This window comes from Lotus japonicus, chromosome 4 (assembly GCF_012489685.1).
Source record: "Lotus japonicus ecotype B-129 chromosome 4, LjGifu_v1.2".
NCBI lineage: Eukaryota > Viridiplantae > Streptophyta > Magnoliopsida > Fabales > Fabaceae > Lotus > Lotus japonicus.
The window spans coordinates 60,593,182-60,615,677 of NC_080044.1; the positions used below are offsets into that span (position 1 = coordinate 60,593,182).

At 35.9% G+C, this 22,496-nt stretch overlaps 2 protein-coding genes across 2 annotated transcripts; both read left to right on the top strand.

Annotated features, from left to right (window-relative positions):
• The first annotated feature begins 14,392 nt into the window (after positions 1-14,392).
• LOC130711120 (probable LRR receptor-like serine/threonine-protein kinase At1g74360) lies at positions 14,393-18,323 on the top strand. Its single transcript, XM_057560611.1, has 2 exons — positions 14,393-14,786; positions 14,958-18,323. The coding sequence occupies exons 1-2, from the start codon at positions 14,720-14,722 to the stop codon at positions 18,152-18,154; spliced, it is 3,264 nt and encodes a 1,087-aa protein (XP_057416594.1). The 5' UTR covers positions 14,393-14,719; the 3' UTR covers positions 18,155-18,323.
• Positions 18,324-20,834: 2,511 nt separating this feature from the next.
• Positions 20,835-21,901, top strand: LOC130716189 (uncharacterized). The gene is made up of 2 exons (XM_057566392.1): positions 20,835-21,161; positions 21,452-21,901. Exons 1-2 carry the CDS (start codon positions 21,024-21,026, stop codon positions 21,701-21,703), a joined length of 390 nt encoding a protein of 129 aa, XP_057422375.1. The 5' UTR covers positions 20,835-21,023; the 3' UTR covers positions 21,704-21,901.
• Positions 21,902-22,496: the final 595 nt, after the last annotated feature.

The window sequence follows — 22,496 nt, forward strand, 5'->3', positions numbered from 1 at the left end:
TTTACACAATCATCAATTCCACACGTATTTCTTCTTTTTCTTGTATTCCAAGTGTGTTAATGATTAATAATTAATAGCTAAATCTCAGAATTAATCCATAACTCTATCAATTCATCAAATCAGAAGGAACCCTAAAATTATAAAGAGGGAGAAAGAACGAAGAAGATAAGAGAAGAGAAGAAGAGCGACGAAGAACAGAGAGAGTCATCAAAGGGAAGAAGGTTGTTCATTGACGGAGGTTCAAGCTACTCCATTGAAGGGTTTCTTCGAAAGAGAGAAGAAGCTACTCCATCGAAGGAGAGAAGACGAAGGGAAGCTACTCCATCGAAGAATTTCGAAGCTTGAAGGTATGTCTATTACGCTCATCAAAATTTAGGTTAAATGTGTTATCTGGTTTTGTATCTGTTGTTGCTTGATGATTCCTGCTGTTTAAGCCTTATATTTTGCACAAATGTGGGTTATTGTTCGGTGCTTAGTTGGTTTTTGTATAGTGAGTTGCAATTGTTGCTATTGCATGAATCGAACAAGTGTTGTTCACAATACATTTCCACCACAAGTCTGGAAGTATTGCAGGAAACTTGTGCCCTTAAATTATTGTTTATGTGTACTAAAAGTGTTGGAATTGTTTATGTGTACTTGTGATGTGTTAAAAAAACAAAGCACACATATTGAATGTTGTTCATTTGAATGAAAAAAAAAAACCAGAGTAAATAGGGTCCAATTGATGCACACAACAACCAAATCTGATTCATTAATTTAACATTGCATTCATTGCATAATGAGTGATTCAACAACATTTTCAGTACATTGATTTCAAAAGCACGATTGGATTCAAGGTCAATACACTACATCACCAAACCTAACAACTACTTTCCTAGAAGTACTTTGCCAAAGCTACAACACATCCTAAAACTAACAACACAAACAACACATTACTCTTCAATCTCTCATTTTTCAGTTTCAACTTTAACTTGGAAATCTTCTTGTCTTTCAATTCATGCTTATCTTCCATCATCTTGCCAATCAAACTTTGTACGATTTCCTCCATGTCTTCCCTCAGCTTAGCAATTTTCTTGTCCATCATGTCATTAATGTCTTCTAGAAGCTTGAGTTCTTCATTCACTTTAGAAGATCCCTCCATATCAGCTTCACCTTCCCCTTTATCCCATTCAAAGAAACCACAAGTCCCATTTTCCTAAAACACATACAAATCAAACATTAAAAGTGAAAGACAAAGGGAAATGATAGGAAACAATTGCTATATTATCTCCTAATTACCTTCCAATCAGGACATCTCCAAAAAAAACTTCCTGGGTTATGCTTTGAATTGGATTTTTAGAGAATGACTTGTTTGCCACAACCACAAGTTTTCTCTTGGAATGGTGTGCAGGAGTTGGATGAACGACCACTGAATCGGGTACTCTGGGTCGATTCGCGAATTAGGGAATTCATCCTCGTCACAGACTTCTGGTATTGGGCCTCCATCGCCTCTTTCACATTCGTCGCTCTGTCCACTGTCGCCTTTTGCCCGCTAAACCTTCGCCTTTGTCACCACCAAACCTTCTTCTTCCTCACCTCACCTCACCTCTGCTTCTTCTCTTTCTTCGACATTCCTCTTCTCCTTTCCCTCTTATCCTCAATCTTATATCTGTTAATTAAAATAAAGAAATTGGTTTATTTAATAGTTAACACGCTTGGAATAAAAGAAAAAGAAGAAATACACGTGGAATTGATGATTGTGTAAAAATTGAGCCACATGAGTCTGAAACACGAGCAAAGACCAAATTTGATTAATTTTTTTTCCAGGGATTACATTTCATAAAAAACAAATTCAGGGACTTATTTTGATTCCCCACATAATTTTAGGGACCTCCATTATATTTAAACCTTCTAACCTGTTGTAATTTTCACCAATTAGTTGACCAATAATTATCATTATTTTTTTAAATATAATTAAACATTAAATAAAGGTGTTTCAATCAAATTATAACATCAATTGCATAACCTTAATCAACTATAGGTTTTGGAACAGAGGGAGTAACTAATAACAGAGTAACTAATAACTATCGATCATTCGCTCTCCTAAGTATAACTCTACTTTAAATAAAAGTGTTTTAGTCAAATTATATACTAATTTAATGAGCTCTTAAAATGTGTGTATATTCTTAAACAACAACTATTTTAGAACGGAGAGAATACTATAGTAAACAACGTTGCTTGTTCAAACCAATAAAGTTGACATATATCAAAAGGTTTAATGATTCGAATTAGTCCCCAAGTTTGTAAGCTAGTTTGATTTTAGTCTCTCTGAAGAAGAATGATATTTAGTGGCGGTCATTTTTACAATTACTGGCGGTTTTTGACCGCCATTAAATGTGATTTTTCCTCAGAGGGACTAAAATCAAACTCGCTTAAAAACTGAATGACTAATTTGACATTAACTCATATCAAGAAATTTCTAGCTAAAATTTACTCCCGCTATTCCAAATTATAAGACCCTTAAAAACATTTTGGTGTCTCTTTATATAATTTAATTTTTTTATTTCACTTTTTATATATATCCATACATTTTTTTAACCTTTGTGATTCCAAAGTTTTGATTAATACTAGAATTTAATGGTTGTGCACTGCCAATGTAAATTATTTCTATACAGACATCCAATAACTGAATGTCAAGTGTTCAAAAGCATTTATGTTCATTTTTATATTAATTAAATTTAAAGCTTATTTTCTGATTTGGCGGCTGTATCGCCCTGACTTTCAGGGGTCACCATAGTAATCTGTTAAAATAAATATGCAATGTTTTCCAAAAGAATTTATAAAACTGAGTATATTTTTTTTTCTTTTCAAAGTGTTTCTAAAACATGTCATGCATACTCTCATCTACAAATAGATTTACATCAAGCCTTGAATAAGGCAAGTACCCGAAGGTAAACCCGAAAACACTCAACCTAACCACTAGAAATAACTCAACAAAGAATCTATTATGCAATGACACCATAAATCCGACATACTCCCTACTAGAGCTGTCAATACGGGCCAGCCCGACCCATATGGGTCAGCCCGTATGAGTTGGGTTGAAAACGGGTTGGGTTGTGTCAACCCGGGGCCTTACCGAGCCAGGAAAATATGTACCCAACCCGGCTCGCTACGAGCTCGCGGGTTGGCGGGCTGGCTCGCGGGTTGGGTGAAAAAAAATATAAAAAATAGATAAATTGGATTAGAAAATGTTTTAAAAAAATAATTTCACAAAAATACTTAAAGAAATTGGTAACAACTCATAAGAAAGAGGTTTATCAACCCATTAATTTGTATGTCACATTTGAAATATAGTAAAGTAACTTTTTGGTTACAAAATATAGTAAAATAATTTAGTTGACAAGATTTAAAAACACAATTATTTTACTGTCACATTTAAAATAAGATAAATAATAGAATAACAATAAATAAAACACAAAAAATTGTCTCAAATTTAAAGAAATGAAAAATTCCATTTTTCTATCTAAAAGTAATCTATAAAACTAACCTTAAATTAAAGACAAATAAAATAATTTTTTTAATAAAAAATAACTCTAACCCGACGGATTGGCTCACTTGACCCGCGGGTTGGCCCGTCTAACCCGCGGGTTAAACGAGCCGGGTTGCACTAACCCAAGTTCTTTTCGAGCTGGAATTTAACCAACCCAACCCGGCTCATTTAGCCAACCCGTCGAGCTTGCTCGTGGGTTGGAACCCATATTGACAGCTCTACTCCCTACGATCTCCACATCGAGGAATCGCAGGAAAACAAGACATCGGAACCTACCCGAAAACTCAAATATAAATTCATAAAAATCATTAGGTAAGCTTAAACCAATAACGGTAAACTCTCTAACCCAAGGCTCTAGCCTTAAACCCAACTCTACTCTTCAAGTCTTTCACTAATCTTGAAGTCCTCATCTCCGACTCGTACAAAGGTCAAGCTTCATCGTGGGTTCTCCATCGCCTAATAGCGTTAAGCGCCCAAACAACAAGTTGCAAATAGATGAATCCATACAATTACCACGTATATAAGAGAAAAGCATACTATTCAAATTTAAGTGCATAACATGACACATATATAATCTAACAACTTAATTCCAGATAGATGACGACATATATCCAACAACATAAAATTAAATCAGATATCAACAACATAGATTTAATCAGATATCAGCAACATAATAACTTAGATTTAAATCTGATAACCATGCCCTCAACAATACAACATCAAATCAGATATCAACAACCGCAACAACATAACATCAAATCAAATATCTACAACCTCAATAATATAATTCATATCAGATATCCACAACCTCAACAATATAATTCAAATCAGACAAAATCCAATATATAAGTGCCCTGTAGTACAACTATGTGTGACTACCAAGACAAGTCAAATCAAAAGCGTCTCGCAAGACGGGACAGTCACCTGGTACGAAAACCATTGATCTGCCACGAAGGTCCCACAGTACGCCACACAGGTCCCACAATATGCCACACAAGCTCCACAATATGTCACACAGGCTCCACAATTTGCCACACATGCTCCACAATATGCCACACGAGCTCCACAATACAATCCAATAACGCATATGCACAAATATCAACACAACATATAGCTACTTAGCACATACTTAGTATGTGATCCAGCCCAACATCAACCATAGCAACAATCAAAACATCAACAATTCTCAATCCAATTATCAAGTCAGAGTATCAACAATAACCAATGGCCGAAGCCTCAGAAAATGGAGACGCACGTCTCAATTATTTAACAATGGCCGAAGCCTCATAAAACATTTGGCACAAGCCTCAGATTCGTTGTTCCTTTGTTGTCTTGCATTTTGTCAAAAACAACTTGATGTCGAAGCAGATGCCTTGACATCTGACTTTGTGAAGCTAGGACATCAGTCCTTTACTTGGAACGTGATTGTGGGCCCTTGAAGATCTTATGAAGATATGTTTTTTAAAGTTACCTGAGGTTCAAGTAGTTGTATCAGAAGGGTTTTAATTGTGGGTTTCATTTGTTGAAACAATCTTTGATAAAAGATTTGTTTCTATCTTTACTTGGGAAAAACGCAACAAGATCTTTGGAGATTCAGTTTTGATTTGATGGTTGTTGCAATCTGTTACTTCAACTCATGCTAACCCTAGTGCCTATGCTGCTGCTGCTGAAGCATATAAAAGGATGAAGACCTAAATCAAGAAGACCACCGAAGCTAATAGAGAGAGATCAAGTGTTTTAGGATTGTTCATTGTTCTTTGTCCTTGTTACTTGTGAACAAACTTTGCTCCCTGATTCTATAAAGCAAAGTTGTGTTCTGTGTGTTTGATTCTTCAAACTCTGATTGCTGATTGTTTGTTACCAATCACTGTGGCAGTGATTGAGAAAAAGTGAGAGGGGCTCTCATACTTAGGTTGAGATACTAAGTAAAAATACACTGGGTAGATTAGGAAGTGAACTATGAACTGTGGTGTTCATAAGTGTCTGTAATTTCTGAATCTTGAGATAGTGAATTTCCTTTATTTGGGTGCAAACCCTCCAGACGTAGGTGAAGTTTCACCAAACTAGGTTAACAATTCTTGTGTCTTGTTTACTTATGCTTTTAAAGTTTCTGTTGTTATTGTTAGTCAGTTGTCGAACCGGTTGTCCCAGCATCGTGTAGAACATCTGTCTTGGAATTTCAAGATCAATCAACATAAGCAAGCATACAACATTGCAAACATACCAATATTTCAATCAACGCCAATCAAATTAAACAACTTCATCTCAAACGCAAGCAGTGCGATTAAACATGCAAGACTAAAAGACACTCTAATACTGAGTTACCCTAACCTTTTATTCTCCTTCCAAGCTCGATATCGTAGTCCGATCCAAAGTCAAACTCCCGAACTCAGCAAGTTCCCCTGTGCGTCTTCCTTCGTTGTGAAACCTCACAACTTGTTCCAAAACCTCTTTCCCCGGATCAACTCGTTCCAAACCTTAAGCAAAATATCATTTCTTAGTCACTAAGAAACAATACAATCCAATAACACTAAACAAAACCGAAAGAAGCTTTTGAAGCTTCAGAGTTCGACATCTAGGCACGAATAGACAACAAGACTCGAGCTACAGAACTTGGAATGACACGAAATCAAAGCCAAAATTTCGACAACAGAGAGACTACGCCATAGCTCAGGCCATACAAACCCAAAAATTATTTTTGGACACGGTACAACTCCAACAGGTTTCGGACACTACCAAAAATAGGGTTTCCCAAACTTTTTCTTCGATCTAATAAAATTCCTAGGCAATCTCAGGTGATATCTAGGGTAGGGAAACTCTTAGAAAAATTTAAGAATTTAAACTGTGAATTGGAGGTATTTTGGTGAAGATTTAATGACTAAAAACTCAAAGTCGATATTTTTCGAAACGATTTTGAATAACGATAAACAAGGCCTTTAGTAACAACTAATCTCAAAGGCACTAAGCAAGATTAAGAATTTTTTAATCAAAAAACAAAGTGTGAGTGAAAATGGGTTTCAAGCTCAGAAATTTAGATCTACGGCGACTCGGTGAAAATTCGAGCGCACCGACAACGATTATAGCATGTTGGGTTAGTGGGGAAGGTATTTTGAAAGAAAAATCGAAGCTATCAGACATTTTTTCATAAAGCTCAAAACTTTGAGCACAGAAAGACATGAGAAAACCCAACAGAAAGAAGAAACGGAAGTAAGATTAAGCATCCTTACCTCTGCACCTACGCGTAGCTTCTGAAATTAGGACGATCAGGCAAGAATCGGAAAAAGCTCTGCACCCCTCTGTTTCTCTCTCTACCTCTCGGCCACTCTTGGGGAAAAATGAGAGAATTTCTCATTTTTCCCCTTTTTATAGGCGAGGCGAAAATCTGAAAAAAAATTGAGATTTCGCGGTTCCAATCGTTTTGGTACTTTCATTTTCTGATAAAAATCGAGTATTCGGCGACAGAATGTCGAAACTCAAATCGAGGTTCTTTTAATTTAGGAAAACATCTCAAAGACAGTGTTGGTTGATTTACGCCGAAAAACTACTTTTTGCAGTCGACGTCGGATGAAGAAACTTCGTTCTTGAAAAAGATCATAAACGTCGAAAGGAATGAGGCATGGCGGATGGAAACTTCGTTAGAATCTCAGAATAGAAAAACTCTTCATTCAGGGTCTTAATTAAAGTCCCGAAGAAGTTAAAGTCTAGCTTCAGCGAACTTTCGGGAAGCAAAACCTAACGTGCGTACAGTCTAGGGTTTCGTATCGGAATACTGGTCATGGGAAAATTACTCAGAGGTTCTTATTCTCCCTTCAATTCTAAAATTCTCCTAAACGGCGCTCTAGGAGCGGATATAGCCTTTTTCGAACACTCTCGACCTTAGTCGGGTGCGAATATGACTCGTGCTATCACTCAAAATGGCTATATTGTCATCTTAAACATACTCCGAACTTAATTATCATATAAATAATATTCATGACTCGCAATACGGTTTGAGTCAGGAGAATAATATAGAATATAATCACTCAATCATTTAATAGAATGAAAATAAATAAATAATCTAGTTTTTTATTTTGGGGTCTTACAGCAGCCCATCATTGGATGTCTGCGTAAAAAAAGTTTACACTGACAGTGTATTACCATTAAATTCTTACTACTATTAATTAATTCTCTTAAACACTACCTAATACATTAATTACAGGTAATGTGAAAGATTGTATTATCAATTTTTTTAATAGTATCATCAATATTTTAAAATCTAATACATTACTAACATCAATACATATTTTCTTAATAAACGTAATTGTGCAAATAAAGTGGTAAAGAAAATGTTATTATAATATGAAATTATATAGGGAAAGATATATATATCATTCAAGTTATGTTAACGTTCATTTAAGAGACTGTAATATTCCCTATAGTTAATTATAAACATGCTCTATCCTACAAAACCTGGTCAGAAATGTGGGGGTTAACTAGCATGTCTATATCATTAACTTTTGAGTCTTATCTAAAGCAAAATTTTAAAACATTACACCGTTACAATAAACAAATTGCTAATCATTTCACAAATATATATTAATAAACATATACTATATGGTTTGACTCCGTTTAGGCAAGACGATCTCAACAGAAAATCATAATAAAAATCCAACATATATATCAACAACAATCTAACATGCATATTATATCAATTTTTCTATAATTCCCCACATAGCATATAATTTTCAGGCCTTATATATTCTCACTCTATTGCAGCATATAAATAAACTTTGCCGTGAAGCCGAATTCAAGAATGTGACGGAGGCCGGCACATTTGTCTCTACTCTCAACCCACCAACCAATAAATATTAATTGGTCTCTGTTCAACGATAGCCAAATTTGAATTACACTAACCTCATAAAATGGACTCTTTGAAAATGACCATTTTATTAGTTAATGTGTTTAATTAACGTAATCATTTGTTAGGACCACACCACACCCACGGGGAGGAGAGATTCTCTTAATTCTTAGCTTAATTAAGCACCAAACAAATGGAAGAAATATGCAAATGGCTCTAAGGAGACATCAATTTACTTTCCTATGTAAACAAAAAAAAGGAGACATCATTTTCTTTCAACTTCAAATTGAATTGATAAATAAGAAAAACACACAACACACAAAAGATAATAAACTTAATTAAGCACACGTACGGCTTACTGAATCCATTCCACTTTCTGTGAAAACTGAAAAGTATTGCGTAATTTTTTATTTAAAAAAAAACAAGATTAAAATGTGGATATTTTGGGGCAGAGATAAAAATGTGGAGGTGCTTACAAGTAGTACAGTAGAAACTCTTTAAATTAATAAACTCTCTAAAATAATAAATTTGTCTGGTCCCGACTTGGGCCAATGTAAAAAATTGAAAAAATCGATAGTTGTCTATTTTCCTTTAAAGTTGAAGTCTATTTCCAATGCATATGAACACAGTAGTTACTAATTTACGTTGAGTCCCAAGGTTCGCTGCAACATAATTCTAAGAGGCATAGACTAATTTGTCTTTTTGTTTGGTATGTACAGTATAATTACTTAAAAACTCTTTAAATTAATAATTATTAATAACTCTCTAAATTAATAAATTTCTCCAGTACTGACATGATTAATTTAAAGAGTTTCTACTGTAGTTGGGTTTTGTTAATGAATGCGGCATTGATTTGGGATATGAACAAATAAATTGTTTTAAAAAGGAAATTAAGAAATTGTCACTTATAATTGGGATTGAGTAAGGGTTCAAACATCACTATAAGAAAACCCTCGATTATGGACAGAAAATTAACGACACTCCGAGTCATTGCAAAATCTCATAGTTACGAACGACCTAGCATATTATTATTTTTTAAAGAAAAGCAGTACCGATGATCTTAATCGTCGGTAAATTTGGTCGCAAGTTATATTTTTTACGGATAAGTTGCTGCCAATGATCGATTGCTAATACGTCGGTAATTCAGAAATACCACCTAATTACTGATAACATGATATCTTTTAATTTCAAATCTTGGCGGTTAGTTATTGATGTTCAAATCAACAGGTAATCAGACGATATTTTTTATTTACTAATAGCTCATGCTGTTGATAACCAGCTAACAATCACATATTAATCAGAACATTGGGGTACCCATGGTTTGACCATCGATGATATGATTTTTTTCAATATTACCGACAACCATTGTCGTCAATCTCTTACGAGATTACGATATCACGTACCAAAAACGAGACTAGCGGGGGGTAATAACTGTTTTTTCAAATCTCGGCTGATATCTCGAGATATCTCTTAATCTCTAGTAATATCGCGAGACTACCACGAGATTACGAGATTAGCTTGTTTTGTTAAAAATGTCAAAAAATGTTTTGTCTAAGGCTATTTCACTCATTTAACCCACAAATTTTAGGGTTTTCACTCATCTCTGTCGTTCTTGCCACTCAACTTTGTAGTTTTTCCACTTCTTCTCTCATCTCTGCGTGCGCAGCCTTTACTCATCCTCTCGCGTGACCACCAGCGCAACTTCCTCCTCCTCCGACGCGACTTCCTCATCCTTTTGATGAAATCCAACCTGATGATGAATGGATAACTAAAGAGGTAGATGTAGAGGAAAATGATATTGATGGTCAATTGGTCATGATGATATTGTGGATATCATTGAATTAGTTCAAGACAATATTGAGAATTTGGTTCTTGATCCAAATGTTGGAGGGTCTAAGTCTATCTCATATATATGAGGAAGAACTTGATGGTAATGATGGAGATGATGATGCTAGTTTTTCTAAATTCGACGGTGTTGTAGGCTTTTAAATTTGGATGACTAGTGACTTATTTGTTCTTGGTTTAAGTTTATCCTAACTTGTATTGATGTTTTGTTAACTTGTTATGACTTATGTACCTTAGGTTTGGATATTTGGTAATTTTATGCATGATTTCAATTGTCATTGTTGGATATTTTTGATAATTTTAAATACTATTAGTGTAACTTAATCATTATTATAGTTTTAAAATTATTATTTTTGCACGAGGTAATCTCTTACGAGATTACGTTATGGGATTACGTTACGATATTACCTCCCCTCCACGAGATTAGGTAATATCTAGAGATTGACAACCATGCCGAAAACTAAGATCGACAATAAGTTACATATGTGCGTTCAAAGAATGTCATTTTCACACCTTTCCTTTCTTCTTATCATACAATACATTACTCTTCTTGCTACTAATTCCATTCTTTTTTCCTTTCGCCAGGAAGAATGAATTAAAAACTAACCAAAATTCTCAACATGCAAGAATAAGAAGTGTATGGCAACCCATTGTGTGCTTGATTTGAGATATTTAGGACATGGTTATTTATATGAAATATGTATTAACTTCCACTAATATAATGTATAAATATATGGCTTAATAGTTTTGTAGGCCCCTGAAATTGTACCCCGTATGAAAATAAGTTCCTGAATTTTTTTTTCCCGATTCCAGGTCCCTAAAAATATTTTTTGATCAAAATAAGTCCCTAAGCGTGTTTTAAGCTGAGGTGGCTATATTTAATCCTACTCACTTTTTCCAAGTCTGCATTAATAAATTTTTTATTTAGTTAATTAAAAATTAAAATTAAAAAACACTAAAATTAATCCTTAATCCTAATTCCCCTTTAACCCTAATCCTAAATCAAAATCAAAACTAAACCTAAGATAGAATAAAGGGGGATTGTGGAAGAAAGGGAAGGAGATGGAGAACCAGAGGTAGAAGGAGATGGAGAATAAAGGGGGATTGCCGGCTGCGGATGATGAATTATGGTGGTGTGAGTAGTAGTAAGGAGGAGGGAGATGTGGAGATGTGGAGATGTGGAGGTGAGTGAGGGTAACTGTTTCTTCTTCTGTTGTTGATGTTGTTGCTCCATGAAAAATCCATCTTCTTATTCTGCTTCTTGTTCTGGTTCTGGTTCAATCTCAGTTGCCAAATGAAGAAGAAGAAGAAGAACCAGAAACTTCAACTCAAGGTTCCAGATCCAGTTGATTCTTAGAAAATGCTAATGAAAGACATTGACGTTTTCCTTTTTCTTCAAAAATTGGCAATTTTTAATGCTTACTTTTCCCTTTCTTCTTCTTTTCTTGTCTAAGATAATTCCACAAACAATGAACCGGATCTGAGGGATTCAAGCTTTTTTGTTCCAAATAAAGCATCGGTCATGAATAAAAATTGAACCTTTTTCCATTTTGTTCCAATGTTGAATTTGTGAAAAGCAGGAGTAAGAACGAAGATGAAACTGAAGAAGAAGAATAACCAACTAACGGCGGCCAGAGCAGGTGATGGCGGCCGGGGCAGGTGGCAGTGGTGGTGCTGTTATACCATGGTGATGATGGAAGGAGAGAGTGATGATGGAAGGAGAAGGAGAAAGATGGAAAAAAATTTAAGAAAGGGATATTTTTGTAATTTACATGTATACTAGTAGCTGGACCACCATGATTCTGACGTGGAAAAAGTGAGTATGATTAAATATAGCCACCTCAGCTTAAAACACGCTCAGGGACTTATTTTGATCAAAAAAAATGTCTAAGGACCCAGAATCGGAAAAAAATATTTCAGGAACTTATTTTCATACGGGATACAATTTCAGGGGCCTATAGAGCTATTAAGCCTAAATATATTATCTATGGTTCTTACATTACTTAGTTGGATTGGCAGTAATGCTTAATAACATTTAATAAAGGTGATGTTACATTACTTACATAGATATATAAACATATACCTTTCAAACATACAATTTTATAATAATTTTTAGACCGTCACAATTTTGTGCGTGTTTAAAACCGTCATGAAGTAGTATGTCTAAAGTGTGTATGCCTGAAACAATATGTCATTCAATCATCATGACGTTTTTTTGGTTGAACAAAGCTTAGAAATGTTGGGATAATTTTACACCGAAGGAAATTCAAAAATGAAACAAGTACGAGCCACGAGGGTCATATTGATTAACTACCAAAATTGGTTTCATGGTGTGGTATATGGTACGAGGTTCCTTTCCCTCTACTTGTATTTGCTAGCTAGCTTTTAGTATTTTCCTTATCAGGATAATTTGAATTGGATCCAACACAAGTAGAGCTAGAAGGGTCTAAAACCGCGGCGGTCTTACTTTCTAGCTAACCTTGATCCTCGACCCTTCGCCAACTTTTCTACGCAACTCACCAAAAAAGCATTCACTGCTGCTCAACTGAGAAAACGGCTGTGTCATTTTCACCTACCTTTAACCATCATACCTTTACTTCTTCATATACAATATTTAACTCACAATTTTATCAAACTAACATTTTCCAAGATAATTCCTAGAACATACATTTCTGCATAGATAAAAGAGTAAAATACACTCACCCCCCTCAAGATTTGCAAGAATGACACTCCACCCCATTCTTTTTAAAAATCTACACTCCACCCCATTTTTTATAAAGGTAAAATCTAGTGACGAAAACAAATTAAATTCGTCACTACTAAAAACTAATTACTAATTAGTAAAAATTTAAATAAATTTAATGCATATACACTATCATACCTTAATTTATGAAAATAATTTTACTGAATTAAATTTAAAAAAACCATCTACTCTGTCTGTTAAGTCCACGTCTCATCTATCTCCAAATCATATTTCTCACCACAAGGCCACCACCAAGCCTTTAATCCCTTTAACACGGCTCCACTGTCCCACAATGTGAAACCCCATGGCACCACCATGCCTCAAAGTTTTGTTGCGACCTGAACCCAGAATGTGAATCGCACATCCCTAAAGCCACTTGTTCAACTACTTCTTGTGATTTTCACCCCTTTAAGTTGTGAGCAAACGCTCTGTTGGTATAAGATATTGTTGGATTTTGTTAAAAACGATGCTCCACCACCTCGTTGGGCTCTAATAACCTCATATCCACTTCATATTTTCATAATTTTGTTTCTCTATTTTCTTCACCCATTTGTGTTGTTTTTTTGGCCTACAACCCAATTTTAAAAATTGGAGGTATAAAGAGATTATTTTGATTAAAATTGAATTATTACCTAATATGAAAACACAAGCATGTTTCACTATGTTCGAGATATGATTTGTAAATCGGGCAGGTGTGCTATTGCATAATTTGCATTGTGAATTTACGGAGGAAAAACGCGGATTGAGAGAATGAGGAGGATTGTGATGTTTTCATTTTTAAATTTATTGGATTATATTGAATTTTTTTTTTGAAATTATTGATTAACAATTTAAATAATAACTAATTATTAATGAAGAATATTTTTCGTCACTAAATTTTCCTTTATATAAAATGAGGTGGGATGTAGATTTTAGATAAGAATGGGGTGGAGTGTAATTCTAACAAACCTTAAGGGGGGTGAGTGTACTTTACTCTAGATAAAATGATACATGCTAGCTTTGGTTAAAAATTGAGCTAATATTTGCAGGGTTTGTAAACCGTCGCTAGCATATATGTCCATGTTCGACAAAAATGTGTGTTCACTTTTTTTAGGTATCTTACGACCATCAGTTAGACTAATATTCTTGAAACTTTGAGATCGCATTTACTGGATAAGTCTCTTCCAACAAATTATTTCATACACACCGCACATGATCTAACCATCGATTAAATGCTTAAGGAGTTAAATTATATACTACCAATATTGGTAAGTGTACTTTTACCTATAATCACTCTAAAATTAAGCATGACATCACTTAATCAATCATCTTTAGTAAAAAGAATTGCATAAACCGTGTCCTCCGCGTTATTCTGTTAAAGTCTCAGGTCAAACACAATCTCACCGTGGTGGCCAATCTTCCCAACCAGTCAGCAAGGACGGCTAGACCACTCACCTTTATGCTCTTTCTTCTCTCTGAATCCTTATCAATAAACTAATTCCCCAACATTATAGAAACATACAAAATTCACAGACAAAACAACAAGCTCTTCTTAAATTAACCATACCAAGATTTAACAACAATTCCTCAACACATACCAACAACAAAACATAACATGGCAAGGTTCCACAAATCCCAATGGTTTCAACTTCCTCATGTTTTTGTTTCACTCTTATTCTATTCTGAGAATCATCATCATTAGCATTAAAGATTTTGTCAGTAAAGAAAAACAATTGAAGGAGCTAGCAATTCAACAATAGAAGAACAAGTCCTAACAGGAACTTAAATGTCACAGCAGGAAACACAATCCTGTGGTGGCTTCCTATTACTCCTTTCCTGGATCCTTCTTTCAGGTACTTACTCAAAATTCTCACTTTTTTTAATGAAGAAAGAACCAAATAGTTTCTGTGTAGAACTGTTTTCCTCAATGATCATTGTTAGGTAGTGCTGTTTAATTGTCATATATATAAATATAACAACTTGTGTATGTTGTGTGTTTGATGAATTGATTTTGATTCACTCAGGTACAGTTTTTGCTGGGGATTCTTTGGACACAGACAAACAGGTTCTGTTGAAGCTGAAGGACTATCTAGATAACAGAACTCTTGCAGATCAAGGAGTTTACATAAATTGGAACACCACCACCTCCAACCCTTGTGAATGGCAAGGAATCAGGTGCAGCAGAGGGAGCAGAGTGGTTGGTGTATACCTCTCCGGCAGCGACATCACCGGGGAGATATTCCAGAGCTTCTCGGAGCTAACAGAACTCACACACCTTGATCTCTCTCAGAACACACTCTTTGGAGGGATTCCTGAGGATTTGAGGCGCTGCCAAAAGCTGGTTCATCTCAACCTGTCACATAATATTCTTGATGGGGTGCTGAATTTGACCGGGTTCACAGGCTTGGAAACACTTGACTTGTCCATGAATAGATTTCAAGGGGAGCTTGGGTTGAATTTCAATTTCCCTGCCATTTGTGGAAATTTAGTCACTTTGAATGTCTCAGGTAATAACTTAACTGGTGGGGTTGGTGATGGATTTGATCAGTGTCACAAGCTGCAGTACTTGGATTTGAGCACCAATAATCTAAGCGGGGGCATGTGGATGAGATTTGCAAGGCTCAGACAGTTCTCGGTCGCGGAGAATCATCTCACCGAGACCGTTCCTTCAGAAGCTTTTCCGTCGAATTGTAGCCTTGAACTACTAGACCTTTCTCAGAATGGGTTTGTTGGTGAGGCTCCAAAAGGGGTTGCTAATTGCAAGAATTTAACCATTCTGAATCTTTCTAGCAACAATTTTACAGGTGACATTCCCATTGAAATGGGGTCTATTTCTGGCCTCAAAGCACTGTACTTGGGGGGGAACAACTTTTCAAGAGATATTCCAGAAACCCTTGTGAACTTGAGCAATTTGGTTTTCTTGGATTTGAGTAGAAACAGATTTGGTGGGGACATACAAGAGATATTTGGGAAATTCAATCAGGTAAGCTTTCTTCTATTGCACTCCAATTCCTACACTGGAGGATTGAGATCATCAGGAATTCTTACCTTGCCAAAAGTTGAGAGGTTAGACCTAAGCTTCAACAACTTTTCAGGTCCATTACCTGCTGAAATATCTCAGATGTCAAGTCTGAAATTTTTAATGTTATCACATAACCAGTTCAATGGCTCTATTCCACCTGAATTTGGAAACATGACTCACCTTCAAGCACTTGACCTATCCTTGAACAATCTGAGTGGGGCAATACCACCAAGCCTTGGAAACTTGAATTCCCTTTTATGGTTGATGCTTGCAGATAACTCATTAACTGGAGGAATCCCCCCAGAGTTGGGAAACTGCTCAAGTTTGTTGTGGTTAAACCTTGCTAATAATAGGCTCACCGGAAAGTTTCCTCCTGAATTGTCCCAAATTGGAAGGAATGCAATGATAACATTTGAATCAAATAGGCAAAATGATCGAATCACTGCTGGCTCTGGTGAGTGTTTGGCAATGAAGAGATGGATACCTGCAGATTACCCTCCATTCAGCTTTGTCTATGACATCTTGACAAGGAAAAATTGTAGAGGCCTTTGGGATAAATTGCTCAAAGGATATGGCATTTTCCCCTTTTGCACACCAGGGTCCTCCTTTCAGACAGCTCAGATATCAGGCTATGTTCAGTTAATGGGGAACCAGCTCAGTGGCGAAATCCCTTCAGAGATTGGCTCAATGGTGAACTTCAGCATGCTGCACTTGGGCTACAACAATTTCTCTGGGAAACTCCCACCACAGCTGGGAGGTATTCCACTTGTGGTCTTGAACATGACTAGAAACAAATTTTCAGGTGAAATCCCTTCAGAACTTGGCAACATGAAATGCATGCAGATGCTGGACTTGTCTTTCAACAATTTCTCTAAGACTTTTCCCACAAGTTTGAACAGATTGGCTCAGCTTAACAAGTTCAACATCTCCTACAACCCCTTCATATCTGGTCCGGTCCCATCAACCGGACAATTTGTTACTTTTGATAAATATGCTTACATAGGAGACCCCCTCTTGATCCTTCCCCGTTTCATTGAAAACACTACAAATAACAGAAACACAACCCTTCAAAAAGACCACAAAAGGCAAACAAAGTTGTCTGTGTTTTTGGTGTTTGTAGCCATAACACTTGTTTTCATGGTGGTTGGGCTTCTTACTATTGTAATTTGTGTATTGGTGAAAAGTCCATCAGATGAACCAGGATATCTCTTGAAGGAGACAGCAAAAGAGTGGCATGAATTAACCAGCTCCGGATCCTCATCACCATGGTTGTCTGATACAGTTAAGGTGATCCGGTTGAACAAGACAGTGTTCACCTATGATGACATTTTGAAAGCAACAGGAAGCTTCTCAGAGAGAAGAATCATAGGAAAAGGAGGGTTTGGAACAGTATACAGAGGAGTGTTTCCAGATGGGAAAGAAGTGGCAGTGAAGAAGCTTCAAAGGGAAGGACTTGAAGGTGAAAAGGAGTTCAAAGCTGAAATGGAGGTCTTAAGTGGAGATGGGTTTGGTTGGCCTCATCCAAATCTTGTCACACTCTATGGTTGGTGTTTAAACGGTTCACAGAAGATACTTGTATATGAGTACATACAAGGTGGAAGCTTGGAGGATCTAGTAACTGATAGGACACGTTTTTCATGGAAAAGGAGGCTGCAAGTAGCAACTGATGTGGCTAGAGCATTAGTCTATTTACACCATGAGTGCTATCCTTCAATTGTGCATAGAGATGTGAAGGCTAGCAATGTTTTGCTAGAGAAAGATGGGAAGGCCAAAGTTACAGACTTTGGGCTTGCAAGAGTGGTTGATGTAGGGGATAGCCATGTGAGCACCATGGTGGCTGGGACAGTGGGTTATGTTGCGCCGGAATATGGACAGACGTGGCAAGCCACCACGAAAGGCGATGTTTACAGTTTTGGGGTGCTGGTTATGGAGCTTGCGACAGCGAGGCGCGCTGTGGATGGAGGGGAAGAGTGTTTGGTGGAATGGGCTAGGCGTGTGACGCGTCATGGGTCGAGCCGCCGCTCTGTGCCAGTTTTGCTCATGGGTACTGGACTTGTTGGTGGGGTGGAGGAGATGGGTGAGTTGCTGAGAATTGGTGTGAAGTGTACTTCTGAGGTGCCTCATGCTAGACCTAACATGAAGGAAGTTCTGGCTATGTTGGTTAAGATATCTAACCTCAGAGGGGACTCTAGTTATTGACACCTTGTTCAGTCATTTGAGTTTAGGAAATTGAAGGGTCTGGGAAAAAAATGTGCATAGTTTGAACTGTTACATAGTTTACACAGAAAAATTAATAATATCATGAACAGATGATTCTTCTATTGTATACAGAAAATTCATCCATTTATATGTGGAGATAGTTGCTCAATTTTGTCTTGTAACATTTATTCTTAGTGATTTTACTTTTGATTTAGAAATAATCACTTGAGTTCTTACTTATTTTTGTCTTAAATTTGTAAATTTGCACAGAAACATTCACTAAGTCGTTAATGTAAAAAGGATCATGAGAGAAAGTAAACGATGTCAAGAGCCTTGAGGCAAACAAGTTAGAGTGATATTGAGTAGAATAACCTCAAGAACCCTGCTTCTCCAACTAAACATGTACACAAACATTCACTAAGATTTACAAAACTAGTTCTTTAAAGCATAAATAGGCTATTCTGGTTTTCATAGCCTGTGATTTCATTGATTTGATGACATGTATCACACTAGCTGTCATGCAAAGTGGTTTGGTCTCAAAGTGCTTCTAATGTTGATTAGCTACCAAAATTCTGATTTGGTTCTGTTCTTCTGCTTAAATTAGGTCCAATCTTCAGCTTCAAATAAAGCATGAATATTCAAGGTTTAATATGCACTCCTTCAATAGTCTAAGCCAAACTATAATATGTCTTCTGCTGCATAAGACACACAAATAGCTTATTTTGCTTTAACAATTCCAAGTTTCAGGCTCAGTCAAACACACATTACACCATTTATTATTTATCAAAATTGATGAAAAAATTAGTTTGAGATATATTTTTATGGACCACTACATGTCTATATATCATTTACATGAGGAATAATGTGAGAATTGATGTCTCTTGTCAGCTGGCCTAGCCATCTTCACTGGCCTTCATTCAGATGATTACTTCTGTTACTTTCTTCAAACATATTTGACATCATATCTTTATAAGAACCGACATCAATACATGCTTTGTTGTGGAACTTGTGGTATATACTTTTTGTAAAAATTCAAAGGCAATTCAAATGCGCATTTCCATTCAAAGGAAAGCAAGCATAGCAGGCATAGGCTATGGTGGAATGTCTTGCCCGCCACTTCTTAATGGCTGAATGGTCTTATCTATTTGCAACCCTAATCCAACAAATCAAAGTATATCCAAAAAATGCTAATCGTCACGAAACTTTTTGAATGGCGATTTTCAAGTGTAATGTTGTATCATTGTGAGTTTTCAACTGTATCATTGTGAGTTTTCAACTTGTCTAAAGTTAAGAAGAAAGTTTCACTAATTTCGATCCTAACCTTTGTCAATTGAATTGATAATGATTGGAGTAGTTAAACAACTATATACATGTTAGCAATTCAAGATCATGTGGAAACTCTCTTATGTGTTACTATCTTATAGAGTTTTTGTCTCCATCACTTATCATATGTTTTTAATATTGACACAACATTCCACTTAGCATTATCATGTTACATTAGAGGATCCAAATGCACATGTGAAACAGACGCAAATGATAGGTGCGTGCTGCCATAAAAGCATATAAAGGAAAAGATTTTGCGGCCGTGATTACTTTTATGATTGTTAAAATAAAACCTCACAAAGTTGATTTTTAACGGATTTTCCTTTAATATTTTTGTGATTTTTAAAGCAAAATACGTATAAAAGTGTGAGTATGTGTGTCGCAAACGAAGAGTGGTACACATATCACTATAAACAAATTAGGATTAAAATTTGAAGCTTTCTTGAATTTGATTTTTTTTTTCTAGGCTAGTGACCAAAATTGGAGCTTGCCCGTTGGTGGTTATGGTGTAACCCGGTGAGATTTGGGAGAAGAGGCTTTCTCCAAAATTTGGTTTTAGTCCTTTAAGGTACACATATATCTTCCAAGTCTCCCCTACGATGTAACTAATGATGTTGGAGTGACACGTAAGTGCTTAATGGACATGTAAACAACTCAAGTTGCAGGAAGACAAAAATTAGGAATTTTAAAAGTTTTAGGAACCAAAATGCAACTTTGCTCCAACGAGAAACTAAATTCGGTGATAAATAAATCAGAGGGAACAAAAACATACTTAACTCTAATGATTTTGTATTCATTACCTTAGATTTAGAAGGGAAAGAAGAATATATTATACTCGGTACTCATATTGATGCAACATAAGCATTTTCTGAATAGACATATTCCTATATATATGCTGTGGGCTATAGCTATATTTCCAGAATGGACACAAAGCATTAAAAAAACACAAATGCGTTATCCTAATCAACAACATGACAACCCATCATGATGAATTTTATCTAGATAATTCCAGGGTAGGTTAGATGTTGCATGTTTCCCCTATAAGAATCGTAATCTTTGAGGATCATTAGCCATGGCAGTAGCTGATGAATTGATGATGTTTGTTTGTCCATACTGAACCCATGCGCAAAATAAAAGGACATATATACTTTTATAGGATCTTCAGGTATGAAAAATTTAAGAACCATATCAGCAACTTGACAGGAAGATATTGAAAAAAATAAAAATTGAATCCTTTTAAGAAAATTAATGCATGTGCATATATAGGAGGGTATGATAGGCAATCATGCCACTGGTGAAAATCCAATTTGGGCTAAAAGTTCAGGTGTGTAAGTAACTAAGTAAGTGATTTCAAGTCAGGATTTAACGATAGAGACATGATTAATGTCATCCAGAAAAACCACTCAAGTGCTATTCCACTACACAACTAGTGCATATATTAGTTAGAAGATCCCCACTCAAATATTTCTCACTCTCTATCTTTAAACCCCACTCAACTCTCAGGTTGTCTATAAATTGGACATGTACAAAGCTTTTAGATGAAGAGATGGAGTCCTCTAAGTCTAATGGATTTGATGGAGCTAGAGATGTCTCTCTTCAGGACCTTAGCAAGAGGCTTGCTGAGTTTGCTGAAGTGAGAGGATGGGATCAATATCACAGCCCAAGAAACCTTCTTTTAGCTCTTGTAATTATGCCCTGTAAATGCTTTCTAGTACATTAATTTCCCTTTAGTGTATATACACTAGTAAAACTTGAAAATATATAAATAGTGGAGACACTCAACATATAAATCATTTTTCTTTTATCTCTTTCTTCTTACATATCTCATATTAATTGCTTATCCATTCTCTTCTTTCCTCACTGTGTCATGTTTGCAATATTTATACTATTTATACTATGCGACTTTCTCCGAATCATTTTCCTTATATATACTATATAGTTATAATGAACATTCTGTTCTGCTCTATTCTGCAGGTTGGGGAAGTGGGAGAGTTATCTGAGATCTTTCAGTGGAAAGGAGAAGTTGCAAGGGGATTACCGAATTGGAGTTGTGATGATAAGGAGCACTTAGAGGAAGAGCTTTCAGATGTTTTGCTGTATCTAGTTCGTCTTGCTGATGTTTGTGGTTTAGATCTTGGACAAGCAGCTCTTGCAAAAATAGTGAAAAATGCTCAGAAATACCCTGTTACTGATCATCATCACACAGCCACTTCCAACTTCAACTAGCTAGCTGCTAATTTCCCCTGCTTTTTTCTTCACCTACCTGCAGTGTGCTACTTATTGCAATAGAAATTTGCATCTATCTGTGTCTTTGCTTCTTGTTTTTAGTCTTGGAACTGAGTCCACTACTCCACTTTAATTAATCTCGGAAGTGTAAGAGCAAACCCTTTTAAAGAAGCCATAAGTATTTGATAATTTCGGTTATATGTTGGTGTACTCACTTGCTTGGCACTCATATTTCATTCTGTTGTCCATGGAACATAACAAGTACCAAAAGATAATAAGATTAACGATTATATCATTAACATGATTGAATGGTTAGCAAAATAACATAGAAGCTCAGAACACATTGACAAGACTATTGATAAGAGAACTTTATTGTATTTGGCCGTAACTCTTCCTAAAAAGCTGGCTAGTAGAGGTTGTTCTACCATTTACCACTTATAAGGACTATTATGGGTATATCTTTGGTCGGTGTAAGATTTCTTAACACCTCTCATGTCTAATGTTTGATATGTGTAGCATGGAATCCATGTTAGGAAATAACAGAGCTGAAGAAGTAAAATAAACCAGGAGCGCAATCAACAACGGAAACTCCAAAACCGGAGAAAAAACCACAGCCGTTGTCAAAATCGACAACCAGAGAATAAACACTATGTGAAAATTGTTACAACACATAGACTTCACTCTCAATCACCCCATAACCTCAATACACCCACACTCTCCAAAGTAAATATTTGAACTACATCTCACAATGCTCTAAAACAAGAGCATAAGAGAAAAAAAAAACACAAATATA

Coding starts and splice junctions, on each gene's coding strand:
- LOC130711120 (XM_057560611.1), top strand. CDS start 14,720: ATGTCACAGCAGGAAACACAATCCTGTGGTGGCTTCCTATTACTCCTT. Junction 14,787..14,957: donor TTCCTGGATCCTTCTTTCAG/GTACTTACTCAA, acceptor TGATTCACTCAG/GTACAGTTTTTGCTGGGGAT.
- LOC130716189 (XM_057566392.1), top strand. CDS start 21,024: ATGGAGTCCTCTAAGTCTAATGGATTTGATGGAGCTAGAGATGTCTCT. Junction 21,162..21,451: donor GAAACCTTCTTTTAGCTCTT/GTAATTATGCCC, acceptor TCTATTCTGCAG/GTTGGGGAAGTGGGAGAGTT.